The 15,039-nt window shown below is 34.1% G+C and overlaps 1 protein-coding gene across 1 annotated transcript; it reads right to left on the bottom strand.

Moving 5' to 3' along the window:
• Positions 1-13,856: 13,856 nt before the first annotated feature.
• LOC105253511 (histone-lysine N-methyltransferase SETMAR-like) lies at positions 13,857-14,663 on the bottom strand. The gene has a single exon (XM_011261591.2). It carries the CDS (start codon positions 14,661-14,663, stop codon positions 13,857-13,859), a length of 807 nt encoding a protein of 268 aa, XP_011259893.2.
• Between the last annotated feature and the right edge of the window lie 376 nt (positions 14,664-15,039).

Raw genomic sequence — 15,039 nt, 5'->3', positions numbered from 1 at the left:
TTCACATTTTGTAAAAATATACGACCGCGTTGTTTACATCGTTTATGCTCACCAAACACATGACTAAGAATAATCAATATATCGTTTTGTAATTCCGTAGCCTTGAGATGATGAGATAAGTTTTTTTCTCTTTGTAAAGCAGCTGCCTCTATCATTTCTTTTCGAATATTTAAAATATTATTTTTCACAATATTTCGTACCTGTACAAAGCCACGCATTCTTTGAGCTTTTGGTTGCGTAGTCTCTGCTACAGCTTTTAATTTTTTAAATTGCGAAGCAGATGATTAGTATATTCTATTTTTCTTACCGCTAGCATCTGTTCGTAATACGGTCTGCTGTTTATAATAGATTGATACACGTTGCTATCACCATCGACAACAATAGTTTTGTAAATTAATTCATGCATTTCGAAACTACTTTTAAAACTTTCTGCAATGGCATCGCTCTCCATGCTCGTGGAGCTTGCATTGCGATCAAAGTTCTTAACATATATCGGATAACATCGGTGTGCTCTAGATTCGATACCTTTCCGCTTCGACATTTCACAAATCGCGCAAAATTTATTGCGAATGCCAATAAAAAGAATTTTTCTTGTGCGTCAACTATATTTTCCCTATATGTAATGTATGTGTTCTCATACATACTGGGAATATTCATACTTGCACATAACTGTAACAGCTGGAAATGACCGATTCCGGTCGTAATAGTTCCACCTACAACAGTTGTATTTATGTCTAAAACATCTTCCGATTCTTCGGCTCTGACTATATGTTATCTTCGTAATTGCACATTTGACACTTGAAGAAGAACTGTGTTAGCAATCCACTGCAACGAGAATGATCGAATTTCCAATCTTTAAATTGGCACTCTATTCCTCGTGAATAGTTGTCGAATGTTCTATGTATCTCTTTCCACAAAAGAAAAGTCAACAATGCAACGGCCTTGCTCAGGCATGCTTTCTTGGATACAATTTGTATCCAAAGCACCTTTGTCGATAACAAAATTGTTATCCTCGCAATGTTCTATATTTTCGTTGTACATATCTTTTCTATTTTGTATTTTATACTTTTGCTTCTCTTCTTTTCGACACTGCTGTACTCCTGTGTTGACTTTCGAATCTATTACATCAGATAATTGTTGATGTAACAATTCTTTATCAACACCAAGAGTAAGCTTTTTGCCTTCTTTTTCTGCTTGTTTCCTCAATGCTTGTCGTCTGAAGAGAAATATTTAAAAAATAATAAATATGTAGATAAATAATAAAAATATAATGAAAATATAAAAATATAAATCGTAAAATAGTATAAATATAAATCGTTAACATAAATGTTAATACAAGTATTAATATATGTTCAAAACAGGAATCATTAACGCTTAAACCGGGCAAAGCGCATAAAAGTAACAATGTTCAAAAAAAGGAGGAAAGTCGAAGGCCCGATCATTCAGTAGGCGCCCCTGGCAGCCGGCAGCGAAACGTCGCATTGTCTCGGCAAATTCAAAAATATCGTCCGCCCTTCTCGAAAGATCCAACAACAACAGATGTCAATTTAGATCGTTGAATTTAAAACTTCTCTTTGTAACGTCGTGTTTTCTTTTAAGAACGAGATCTTTCGAGAAGCACGCAAGTATAAATCAACGCGATCGGAGAGCACCGCGCCTTTTGTTCAAAAAGTCTCGACGCGCTTACATCGTATTCTCGGCTTTAAAACCCTCAGTCTTACACTTGTTCTATCGCTCGAAAACTCAAGTTTCGATTCGAGTTTTCGATTGCTCTCTCATTACGAATTTATAATCTGGATACTGGTGATTACATTGTAATAAAGATAAAACCTTTTTTTGTGTGTGTACATAGATATATATAACTTTATTAAAACTTTTCGTCTTTTTTCTGTTCCACAACGGAATCTCTCCTTCTTTTCGCGCCGCGCTCACGCCTTGATCAGATCGCCCCATTATCGCGCACAATATAATTACAAATAATTATTATTAATTATAACCTATTACTTTTTATAATCTTTTTTACTGCATAAATGTAATATATAATAAATATATTTTGTTAATTGTATCTTTCTATAAGTTAGTTTAACTTGGAAAACTGAAGCACTCCTTTGCTTATATTTTATTTCTTGAAAATTAATTTAATTTATTAGATTACCAACACCTCTGGTATTTTATATAACAAACAGCCCACGAATCAACGTCCCTGGTATTTCATATAACAACCAGCCCACGAATAAATGCTTCTGATATTTTATGTTACAACCAGCCCACGAATAAACGCCTCTATTATTTAATATTACAGCCAGCCCACAAATAGACCGCCTCTGGGTTTCAATATTATAGAAAAAGATGCTAGCCTACGAATAGCCCGCATCTGACTTATAAAATATGTTGCATAAGCAAAGGACTATTTTTATTTTCCAGGTTTGGTACTTATATGATGTTAAATTTATTAAATATTTTAAATATTAAAATATATAAAAGAAAATATTGTCGTTTCATACTTTATTTTCGAACAAAATTAAATGTTTTTTATTTATAGAAAAGTAAAATTATTTTTTAATTGTTGGTGATAATAAAATAATAGGATCTCTTATTTTTTAAAATTTATAAAATATATAAATTTATTAATTTATAAAATATATAAAAAGATTGCAAAAGCATATCATTTTATACATGATATCCCATTTTAATCGATCATCACAAATATTTTTTTTACTTTTGATTGTACAAAAAAAACGTTTCAGACAAAAGTTGTTTGGTTAGAAAGAGAACATGTCAAGGGAAAGAAACATGCAAAGGGAAGATGGCATAAGGTGTCATTGATTTGACCTTGAGTGCACGTGCTAACGTCATATGGAGTTCAACTTTGTTTTTTTAAACGGAATCCCCTATTTTTCATTGCATATTCTTGTAGCTTATTTCGAGAACTTTCCAAAACACTATAATTAAGTTATTTTTCATTCAGTACTTTTTGAGTTATGAGGCTTGAAATAATTTTTCAGATTTACATAAACCATTAAATATGTCGAAAAATATTCTCTGTTCGATGATCTTATCTCAATGCTTTCACAAAATAATGAGAGAGTTGGTGTAAAAAATTCCATCGGTGTTAAAATAATACATAGTTATCTTTAAGAAAAGATGTATTACTATTAATTGCAAATTACATGTTTTTTTTAATAACTATGTATTTTTTTACATCAATGGATTCCTCTCATTATTTTATGTTAAAAATATTGAGGTAAGATCGAACAATGAATATTTTACGAGATATTTTATGGTTTATGTAAAGTGAAATTATTTCTAACCTCATAACTAAAAAAATACTGAATGAAAAATAACTTTGTTATAGTGTTTTATTAAGCTCTCGAGGTAAGCTACAAGAATATGCAATGAGAAATAGGGGATTCTATTTAAAAAAGCAAAGTTGAACTCCATATGACCTTGGCACGTTCACTGAAGGTCAAACCATTGACACCATCACCGTCCCCTTTTGAATCAACTTTAGTCTGAAACGTTTTTTTTTACAATCAAAAATAAAAAAGTTATGCGGGGTATTCGATTAAAATGGGACACCCTGTATAATTATAAAACGCATAAATCAATAGAAATTTTCAATCTGAAAAATAAAGAACATATATAAAAATTATGATTGTTATGATAAACAAATCAAGCAAATAGAAAATATGCTAATATTTGATTGAACTACATTTTTTTATGCTTAATAATATTGCTCGTACACATTTTTCGCTTAGCATATTATGCACTGTTATTGTTGGTTGTAAAACACTAAGTAAAGCTAAAGCTATAATAGTATAATCACATAAAATTATAATTTGATAATTCAATAATACCGATACTACGTAATACATATCTTTAGAATCATTGCAAAGAATATGTTACAGAAAAATCTCCCTTACAGTGATTTTAAAAATATGTATTAATCGGTATTATTAAATTGATCATCAATTATATGATTGTACTATTTCACTTTCAACAGATTACATTTTAAAACCAACAGCAATGGCGTTTGCGAGAAATATTACAAATAATATATTTATTTACATAAAAATATTAGACATAAAAAATCTATCTAATATGTCTTCCAACGAGATATTAGTATATCATCTATTTACTTGAAGTACACATTAAAAGTGATACTGAAATATAATTTGTCAGAACAAAATTTTTATTCATAAAAGAAAGTGCAACATATTTAAATGAAATGTATTATTAAATTATAAATTTGAATTAACTTATGTAATATAATCGTTTAAATTAATATAAGAAAAAGGTAATTCTGAAAAGCTGAAAAAGTTAATAATTCCTCTAATTTAGTGAAAATTATGTTTTCACTAAGTTATCTTCTGTAAATTATCTTATATTATTACGGAAATATATTTGTATAAAAATTGTTCTGTAAATTTCAATATCACTTTTGATTTTATTATTTCAACACTTTCTCTGATATATATATATATATATATATATATATATATATATATATATAACTTTTGATTTTATTATTTTAACACTTTCTCTGATATATATATACAGGGTGTCCCATTTAACTTGACACATCGAAATATCTCTTAAAATCTAAAAGATACGAAAAAATGTTTCAGACAAAAGTTATATGGTTTCAAAGGGGACATCAGGTGGTGTTATTAGTTTAACTTTGAAGAGCCTCCTGAAGGTCACGTGAAGGTTACCTCCAACTTTTTAAATGGGAGACCCTATATGCTTTTGCATATTCTTGTAGCTCATCTCGAGAGCTTTCTAAAACACTATAATTAAGTTAGTTTATTTATATATTACGAACAAAGAAATGTAATTGTTAATTGCAAATTACATTTTTTTCGAAACAATTATGTGTTTTCTTTACACCAATTGATTCTTCTCATTATTTTGTACATAAAAGTATTAAGGTAAAATAATCGAAAAATGAATATTTTACAAGATATTTTACGGTTTATGTAAAATTAAAAAATGATTTCAAGCCTCATAACTTGGAAAGTATTTAATGAAAACTAACTTAATTATAGTGTTTTGGAAAGTTCTCGAGATGAGCTACAAGAATATGCAAAAGTGTAGGGTCTCCCATTTAAAAAGTTGGAGGTAACCTTCACGTGACCTTCAGGAGGCTCTTCAAGGTCAAACTAATAACACCACCTTATGTCCCCTTTGAAACCACATAACTTTTGTCTGAAACATTTTTTCGTATCTTTTAGATTTTACGAGATATTTCGATGTGTCAAGTTAAATGGGACACCCTGTATATATGTGTGTGTGTGTGTGTGTGTGTGTGTGTGTGTGTGTGTGTGTGTGTGTGTGTGTTTAATTGTTTTAATGTTATAATATATAATAAATGCAAACGCGTAGTAAATGTCATTGTCAGACTTTACAAACATAATAAAATTAGATATAAAAACAGCAGACATTAAAACAATTCTTTTCACATAAAATAAATAAACCAACCTTTGTATGCGATTTTTCCTGGACAATCTGTATCGACATAGAGGCAAATGATTCGCATCATATTTTTTCCCCATTGTTAGAAATCATCAGTATATCACTAACAATTTAAAATACTTTTTCACACACTTTAAGAATAAATATTAAAACGCACGCAATAGTTTATCCAGTTGTCCAGCTTCGCGTGGACAGTGACCTGTCTCAATCTGAGATATATCTAATTGCACACGAAACAGCACGTTTACAACGTGTAAAGATAACGCACAGAAGCCGTGTACATACATATGAATTCGGCGCTCGGTTCAACTAGCTTTATAGAAGAGGACAGAGATATATTTTTCTGTCTCCTTTCTATGAAGCTAAAAGCGACGAACGACACGCAACGCTGCTCCAGTGCTGCCAGAATGGTTACACTGGCTACAGCAAATTATTTCGCATAGAGTATAGCTCGGCGTTCCTCGACGCCCCTCGACTCTCGACTGTTTCAGAAATGCCGAGCTATACTTTATGCGAAATAATTTGCTGTTGCCAGCGTAACCATTCTGGCATCACTGCGCTGCTCGCTTCTTGATACGTGTGACGACGTTATTCATGTATTTTATTTTCAGGCTTTTTACATAATATTGTTTTCCAATTATAAATATATATGAGAAATATATAATACATTTACGAATTGCATATTTCTTTCACATAAATTTATAATTACATTCTGCAATAATATTAAATGTCTCATATAATACTTTAATAATGTTAGCTTGATATTTTTTTATACGTAAAATGAATAAAAGAAATGGTTTATAGTGCATATTTTTAGTATTTTATGCTATTGCATTACATAAATTTACAAGTTTTATACAATCATACGTTAACAGGTTGCAGCTAAGCAAACTATCGATATTTCTCTAAAATATATTTAGAAGCATATAAATAATACTACTGGCTATGTATTAATATTCAAAATTATGACATTCATAAGAAAACTTGTTTAAATTTTACTTTATGCCTTTTGATGTATTTGTCAGCGGATAGTATGCGACATATTTTATGATATCAGAATATAATTTCTTATACACCTAGAACTGTTTTATATGTATAAAATTAAAAAACAAAAAATTATTTCTTTTACTATACTATATATTTATTATTCGTTTGAACGATTCTCTTCATCCTTTCTGTGTAAAAATATTTTTCAACGGAAAATCTTTATCGAAAAGATCGATAAGAGGGATCAATGTTTGCGTGTGTCAAGAATTTATTTGTTTGAAATCATACCTGCTCATATAACTAAAAGTTTTAATAATATCATTTCTGATAATTGTTCATATAGTGATAATTACATAATTATCTAAGAGTGAATATTTTATTCATTTATTTTAAATATTTCTCATATTTCATATCGATATACTTTTTCACACAATGTTAATTGTTTATTTACATATCTATAATAAAAATCTTTTTGATCATTCTAGCTTAGTATTTTTTGACACAAGAAGTATGAAGAGAATCGTTTAAACGAATAATGTATAGTAAGAGAAATAATTTTTTGTTTTTTAATTTTATACTAGGACTGTGAATTAATTTTGAGGGATTTTTTTGTAAATTCAAGGCTTTATTGTGAAAAATTGTGTACATTATTATTTTTCAAAGTATTGTCCATCGCTAGCCACTACTTTTTCCCATCTTTCTGGCAGCATACGGATTCCGCGTCGAAAGAACAACTCATCTTTTGATGCCACCAATCGATCCAATTTTTCGTATCTTCGTAAGATTGGAAGCGCTGCTTAGCTAGGCCGTGTTCCATGGATCGGAACAAGTAGTAATCCGATGGAGCAATATCTGGTGAATATAGCGGGTGGGATAAAACATCCCATTTCAGCGTTCCTAAATATTTTTTGAGTACACGAACAACATGTGGTCGAGCGTTGTCATGTTGAAAAATTACTTTATCGAGCCTTTGCTCGAATTGCGGCCGTTTTTCCTTCAATGCACGGCTCAAACGCATCAATTGTGTTCGGTAGCGTTCACCAGTGATGGTTTCATTCGATTGAAGCAGCTCATAGTACACAACACCAAGCTGGTTCCACCAAATACAGAGCATGAGCTTCGAACCATGAATATTCGGCCTTGCCGTCGATGTTGATGCATGACCAGGCAAACCCCACGATTTTCACGCTTAGGATTATCGTAGCGTATCCATTTTTCATCGCCAATGGTGATACAATGCAAAAAATCCTTTCTTTTTTACCGTTGAAGCAATTGTTCGCACGTGAAAAATCGCTGTTCAACATCTCTCGGCTTCAATTCGTATGGCACCCAATTTCCTTGCTTTTGAATCATACCGAGTGCATTTAAACGTTTGGAAACTGTTGTGCAATCAACATTCAACGATTCAGCAAGTTCATCTTGCGTTTGACTTGAATCTTGGTCGAGTAATGCTTCCAATTCCTCATCTTCGAACTTTTTCGGTTGACCAGGGCGTTCTTTGTCAACTGTATCGAAATCACCACTTCTAAAACGTCGAAACCAATACTCATACGTTTTTACCGAGTATGTTCACCGTAAGTTTGCAACAGCACTCGAAGACTTTCAGCAGCACTTTCTTTAAATTAAACAGGAAAAATAAAACTTCCCGCAAATGGTGTTTTGTTGGCTCGTAATTCCACATCTTCGGAGCTGAGAAAAAAATATGTTGTTTACACTTCAGCAAAATGACACATAATAAAAAGTAAAATCTAATGATAGAGCTTTGACATGAATATAGTTACAGAAGTGTCCGATGCGATATAGCATAAGTTACGCCATCTATTGTAAATCTCTCAAAATTAATTTACAGTTTTAGTACATATAAAACAGTTCTTGGTGCATAAAAAATTATATTCTGATATCATAAAATATGTCGCATACTATCCGCTGACAAATACATCAAAAGACATAAAGTAAAATTTAAACAAGTTTTCTTATGAATATCATAATTTTGAATATTGATACATAGCCAGTAGTATTATTATTTATATGTTTCTAAATATATTTTAGAGAAATATCGATAATTTGCTTAGTTACAAACTGTTAACGTTTGATTGTATAAAACTTGTAAATTTACGTAATGCAATTGTAGCATAAAATACTAAAAATATGCACTCTAAACCATTTCTTTTATTCATTTTACGTATAAAAAAAATATCAAGCTAACATTATTAAAAAGTATTATACAGGGTGGCAGGAAATTTTTGACCTTAACGAAGTAAGGAGGTAGATTGGCTCAAATTAAGAAGGAAGGATCTCTATTGTTTTGTGATTGTCGCAATAATTAACGAAAAATTAAATAAAGATGATCGGCCAATGCGCGTAGCTAGAAGCATACGACGGCGAAGGCGGTCTGACTGTAACATAATGGCGGCGCGTGGCGAAGCGGTGATTGGGGAGGGGAGGAGCGATGAGTGTGTAAGCGCGTAGCGGAAGCTCCTCCCCTCCCCAATCACCGCTTCGCCGCGCGCCGCCATTATGTTATAGTCAGACCGCCTTCACCGTTGTGTGCTTCTAGCTACGCGCATTGGCCGATCTTTTTTATTTAATTTTTCGTTAATTATTGCGACAATCACAAAACAATAGAGGTCATTCCTTCTTAATTTGAGCCAATCTACTTCCTTATTTCGTCAAGGTCGAAAATTGACGGATACCCTGTATATATGAGACATTTAATATTATTGCAGAATGTAATTATAAATATATAGAAAAAAAATATTTTCCCATACAATTTGTAAATGTATTATATATTTCTCATATATATTTATAATTGGAAAACAATATTATGTAAAAAGCCTGAACATAAAACACATGAATAACGTCGTCACACGTATCAAGAAGCGAGCGTCGCGTGTCGACCTGTGTGAAGTTGGCCCCTCATTTTTGAAATTTGAAGAAAATGAGTTGAGTTCTGAATGCCTCCCATAGAGTTCTAGAGTTCCCAATCCATTTTAGAAAAACTTTTGTCCTCGTGTGGTTTATATCGAGTGTCGTATATCGAGATCCACCAGATTGTACGCGACAAAATATAATGCGCAAATATAAGTAATATAATATCTTTCTCTCTTATATTATTCTCTTTATGCTTTTTCTCTTCGTTATCTCTATTTTGTTATACTCTTTTGTCACTTCAAATAAAGTAACTAACTAGCAATGAGAGTAAAGGATTAGTTAGACGTATATATATACATACATACATACACACACATATATATATATATATATATATATATATATATAACGCTTGATTCTCATTGCCAGTTTACTACTTTTGTGACGACGCCTTTGCGTCACCACTGTAAATATATTTATTTATATTGTTCATTTGTTCCTTGTTTATATTATACTGTTTATATTATTATTGTTCATTATTATATATGTTCATTATTTCATAAAATTAAAGATTTTAAATGTAACGGCTCCCTGTTTGTAAATCTTTGACCCCGCAACTCGACGCCTCTGGCACCCACCAGCGATTCCGCCCATGGGCTCCCCCACCTAGTCTCACTCCCTCCTCGACGCACGCGAGCGTGGGGGACCCTCGAGCCGTATATAAGCCGGCTCGCGCAACAGACCGTTACCTATTCCTCTCCAGTTTCCGACCTGTTCAGAACCTCTGGGAGTATCCGAGGTATCTCGAATCCTGACCGTTCTCGCCGATGGAGACGGGAGTGACCTCTCCGCCGCCTGGGCTTGCCCGGTATTCGGCTTCCTGACCGTTCTCGCCGACGGAGACGGGTGTGACCTCTCCGCCGCCTGGGTTTGCCCGGCATTCGGCTTCGCGCACCGCCGTACGGTAAATTCCGCGTCCGCGACGCGTTTGCCGACCGAACCCGTGACCGACCACCTAGGCTAAGCTACCGGTAATCTTTCATAGGCTAAATTAGTAAGATAAGTACTTGTACATTTTCGTAGACTAAGCTCTCGTAGGATAAGCTATTCGTAATCGCTCGTAGGCTAAGTTAACTGTGATCTCCCGTAGGGTAACCTTTATAACCTTCCTTAGGTTAAGTAATTGACCAATAAAGATTTGTTTAAAATAAAAGAGGACTCGCGAACTTGACTCTCCTACCTACTCCCGAATCTTGGACACCGGCGAGCCAGTCCGTGACGATCGGGATAGGCCGTACCATTACACTTTGTTTTTTAATCATTAGAATCTTCATATAATTTTTATCATTTACTTTTCAGCACGAAGTGAAGGTGCCTCACGGTCGCCTAAAGCGTTGCCTCATACATCAGCACAAAATAATGCATCATCTCAGATCTCATCGCTCCAGATTAAAAAATCTGGAGTGATGATGTCTGGAACGTTGCAAGAATGACCGATATCTGAGAAAGGGATTATCGGGGGAAAATATCAGGATCATGTTTCTTCGCCATCGCATGCTGTCCCGCCATTCCCGCCTCATATATTACGCGAAAGCGACCGCTTTAATAAGGTAAGTTCAAAATTTTTTTATGCGTGCGTGTACATATTTGTATACACGCAGACAGAAAGATGTCCGTTAGCATCCCAGATAGTCAAATCTGTTAGAACAGATTTTCGTCACCCATTACAAATTTTAAGGGCAGAAAAACTACAGTTTGCATAGAGGAATTGATATGTTCGATCATGTTGCCAGCATGTCAGCAGACATATAACAAAATCTGTTCACATAACTACTAACGGACAACAGATCGTCAATAGAAACTGAACAGAACTTGTTCATAATTAACGGCACATTGATGGCAGAAACCAAGCAGGATTTGTGCGGAGCAATTTTGACAGCAGATTGATAACAAAAACCGAGCAGGATCTGCGCAATGAAATTTGATATCAAATTGTCGGCAGAAATTGAATAGAGCCTACTGATGTAACTGACGGCACATTGATGGCAAAAACCGAGCAGGATCTGTGCGACGCAATTTGACAACAGATTGTCGGCAGAAACCGAACAGGATCTGCACAATGAAATTTGATGTCAAATTATCGGCAGAAATCCCTAGTAAAGCCTGCAGATGTAACTGACGGCAGATTGATAGCAGAAATTTAACTGTGAGCAGGATCTGTGAGGCGCAATTTTAGCAAATTGATAATAAAAATCGAGCAGGATCTGCGCACACAATCTCTGATAGCAGATTGATGGCAGAAACGGAACGGAGGATTTGCATGATTCGATAGTTTCTTCACTTACCGTTACATGAGCTGTACTTTTTCGTAATCTAATTTCTGTCAGAAATATATATAAAGTCGTGAATATGAATAAAAGACCAAAAATATAGTAATTATCATTTTAATTTCTATCACTTTAATTTCTGATATCTGATACAAGCAGATGAGATTCAGAATATTAAACTGATTGGAATCAATATGATATAAATGGAAAATTATTCATGGATATGATATAAATGAAAAATTATTCATGTACTGCTTATTTGAGGCATAAAGCAAAAATTTAATTCTAAATAAATTACACCTCAAGTTTTACAAGTTACATTTACTTTTATCATTTACTTTATTATTAATTTAATTAAATTGAATTAGTCCTCCGCTGTATGAGATATAACTACGATATAACATATATTACATTAACATATATTATGATATAACATATGACATATATGTCATTTTAGAAGAAAATTGTAATTAATTTGCCGATAATATTGTTATTTAGTACCTGTAATAATCAATTTTGTTGCATTTATATAACATTAATAAAAGTAAGCGCAAATCTTGTGCAGTTGCTGCTGTCAATTTGCCATCAGGTCGCATGCGCAGATTCTGTTCGGTTTCTGCTGACAATCTAACATCAAAATGCACGCGCAGATTCTGCTCGGTTTCTGTCGACAATTTGTTGACAGGTTATGTTTTACAACTCTGCTGCCAAAACAAAGCTTAATGCGGACACAGATGGTTGCGGTTCTGGTGTAAGATTCTGATCGAATTTGCTGCCAATCTGCTGCCAACCTGCTAACATTTTGCTTACTGGGATATTTCTCGATCAAAAAGAAAATCGAAGAAGATCGAATCAAAAGAAAAAACGTAACAACACAAGGACACTTAAATCGATATTTCATCTTGTTATCTTTCTCTCTTGATTGTACGATAAAAATGCTAATATATTGTTACGGCCCTGATGTCCGTGTTCATCGGAACGGCGCCGATTAATGAGAAGAAGCGCGTTGTCAAGAGGTTGTTGACAGCAGCGTCTGTCATCTGAGTTCGGTTCCAGCTGTCAAGCTGCGCGAACGCGTTTGTGTATCGAGCCAAGCCGAATTGCTAATATTGTGCATTACGTTCTGTGTTACCGTTTGTAGTGTTCTGTGTTATGGTGTTGTGCATTAAAGAGTTCCAAGTTCCTTTTAAAAGTGTCTATTCATTTCGCGCGACTCGCGAGCGGCCGATCTCTTCGCGCGCGTCTTCGATATTAATCGAAGTCCTCGCCGCGGGCGTAACAATATCGTTATAATAATACTTCTTAATATTTCTTAACGTTAATATTTCTTATCGTTATAATAATACTTCTATAATATTTCTTACAATTTTTTCTTTCGTTGTTTGATTTCTTTGTTACACATACGTAATGCGTACTTCGTATATATACGTATAACTTATAGTTATCATATTCTCATATGCATATCTATAACCGCGCTGCCGACGGACATCACACTTGCCTAGTGTATGAAAAATATGTATAAAGTTATATATTGTTTGTTTCAGCGTATCAACGAAGCAATGCGGCGGGCGGTTAACAAGGAGCGGCGAAAGAGACATGGTCCGTACGCTACTACCATAACATCAGCACCGGTATTATCAGCACCGGCTTATATAATGTCATAGCAACAACTTTACGTAACACCGCCAGCAGTATACGTGATACCGCCAGCTTCAACATCGATTTACCCCGTAGCGCCAGGATATTCCACGCTGGGATACGCGCTATCGGGATACGCGCCACCGGGATATGCGCCACCTAAATTCTAAATTATCCTTTCCTATGTATAAATATTTTTATACATATATGTATAATATATATGTACAAATACAGTTCGACGACTTTTAAAATGTATAAGATTTATTAATTTTTGCTGTAACTGATTCACTTAATTGTTCTTTCCTAAAATTGTTCATATATATTATATATATATTATATGTATATATGTATTGTGACGTTGCCGTTTCGTCGCGCGTCCATTCGCCCCGGCAATTTTGACGGGGTGTGGGCCGAGCGGTTGCGCCAGAAGTCAGATTGCGAGAACAATATCGAACTCACCGGAGAGATGAGCAATTTTATTGTATTGGGTTGGGGAAAAAGTTTCTTCGTATTTTATTGCAAAAATGAAACAAATTTTATTCATATTTGAAATGAAGCTTATGAAATTAAATATGTGCCGTTTTGTTCGACCACCTTTTGCCATCTTTGAGGTAAAACCATAATCCCGTCACTGTAGAACTTGTGTGATTTCTGGGCGAAAAACTGTGACAAGTGATTTTCACAGGCCTCTCTTGAAGCCAACTTCGTACCATTAAGAGAGTTCTGTAGAGATCGAAATAAATGGTAGTCTGATGGTGCAAGGTCAGGACTATAAGGTGGGTGCATCAAAACTTCCCAGCCAAGTTCTCTTAATTTTTGACGAGTCGCTATAGATACATGAGGTCTCGCGTTGTCGTGATGAAAGACGACGCCTTTCCTATTGATCAATTCTGGTCGCGTTTTCTCAATTGCCTGGCGTAATCTTTCCAGTTGTTGACAGTAAAGGTTAGAATCAATTGTTTGACCGGACGGCAGCAGCTCGTAGTGAACGATTCCTTTGTAATTCCACCACACACTCAGCATCACTTTTCTTGGCGTCAATTTTGGCTTTGCCACAGTTTGCGGAACTTCATTTCGCTTTGTCCACGATCTTTTTCGTACATTATTGTCATACGTGATCCATTTTTCATCGCCTATTATGAGCCGTTTCAAAAATGGTTCGATGTCGTTTCGTTTTAACAATGATTCGCAGATAGAAAATCGATCCATTAAATTTTTGACTGTTAAATCATGTGGCACCCAAACATCGAGCTTTTTTTTGTATCCAGCTTTCTGCAAATGGTTTAAAACTGTTTTGTGGTCGATGTTCAGTTGCTTACCGATTTCGTGACTGCTAATATGCCGGTCTTGTTCAATTATTTCCATAATTTCATCGACTTTTTCAGTGATCGGTCGACCAGAGCGAGGTGTATCTTTGACGTTAAAATTTCCAGATTGAAAACGCTTGAACCAGATTTGTGCAACACGTATTGATACAGCATCATGTCCATAAACATCACAAATTTTTTTAGCTGCCTGAGTTGCATTCTTCCCTTTTTTAAAATAAAATTTTAAAATGTATCGAATTTCTTCTTTCTCTTCACTCATTTTCAAGATGCAATAACTTTTAACTGAATAGATAAATATCACTACTTTTTTGCTACTTTTTCTTTATGATATGTCACCTTTCAAACGCACACAAAGTATTGACAGATCCGATTAATATTATCAAGGTTATGCGATTCTAATTCCATCTGCCGGA

Source organism: Camponotus floridanus, unplaced genomic scaffold, assembly GCF_003227725.1.
Source record: "Camponotus floridanus strain SB8 unplaced genomic scaffold, Cflo_v7.5 scaffold229, whole genome shotgun sequence".
NCBI classification, from domain to species: domain Eukaryota; kingdom Metazoa; phylum Arthropoda; class Insecta; order Hymenoptera; family Formicidae; genus Camponotus; species Camponotus floridanus.
Note: the sequence above shows the minus strand (reverse complement) of the source record. Positions and strands in the feature narration are given on the sequence as shown.

Excerpts from the sequence above, each read along its gene's own strand:
- LOC105253511 (XM_011261591.2), bottom strand. The coding sequence starts at position 14,663 with ATGGAAATAATTGAACAAGACCGGCATATTAGCAGTCACGAAATCGGT.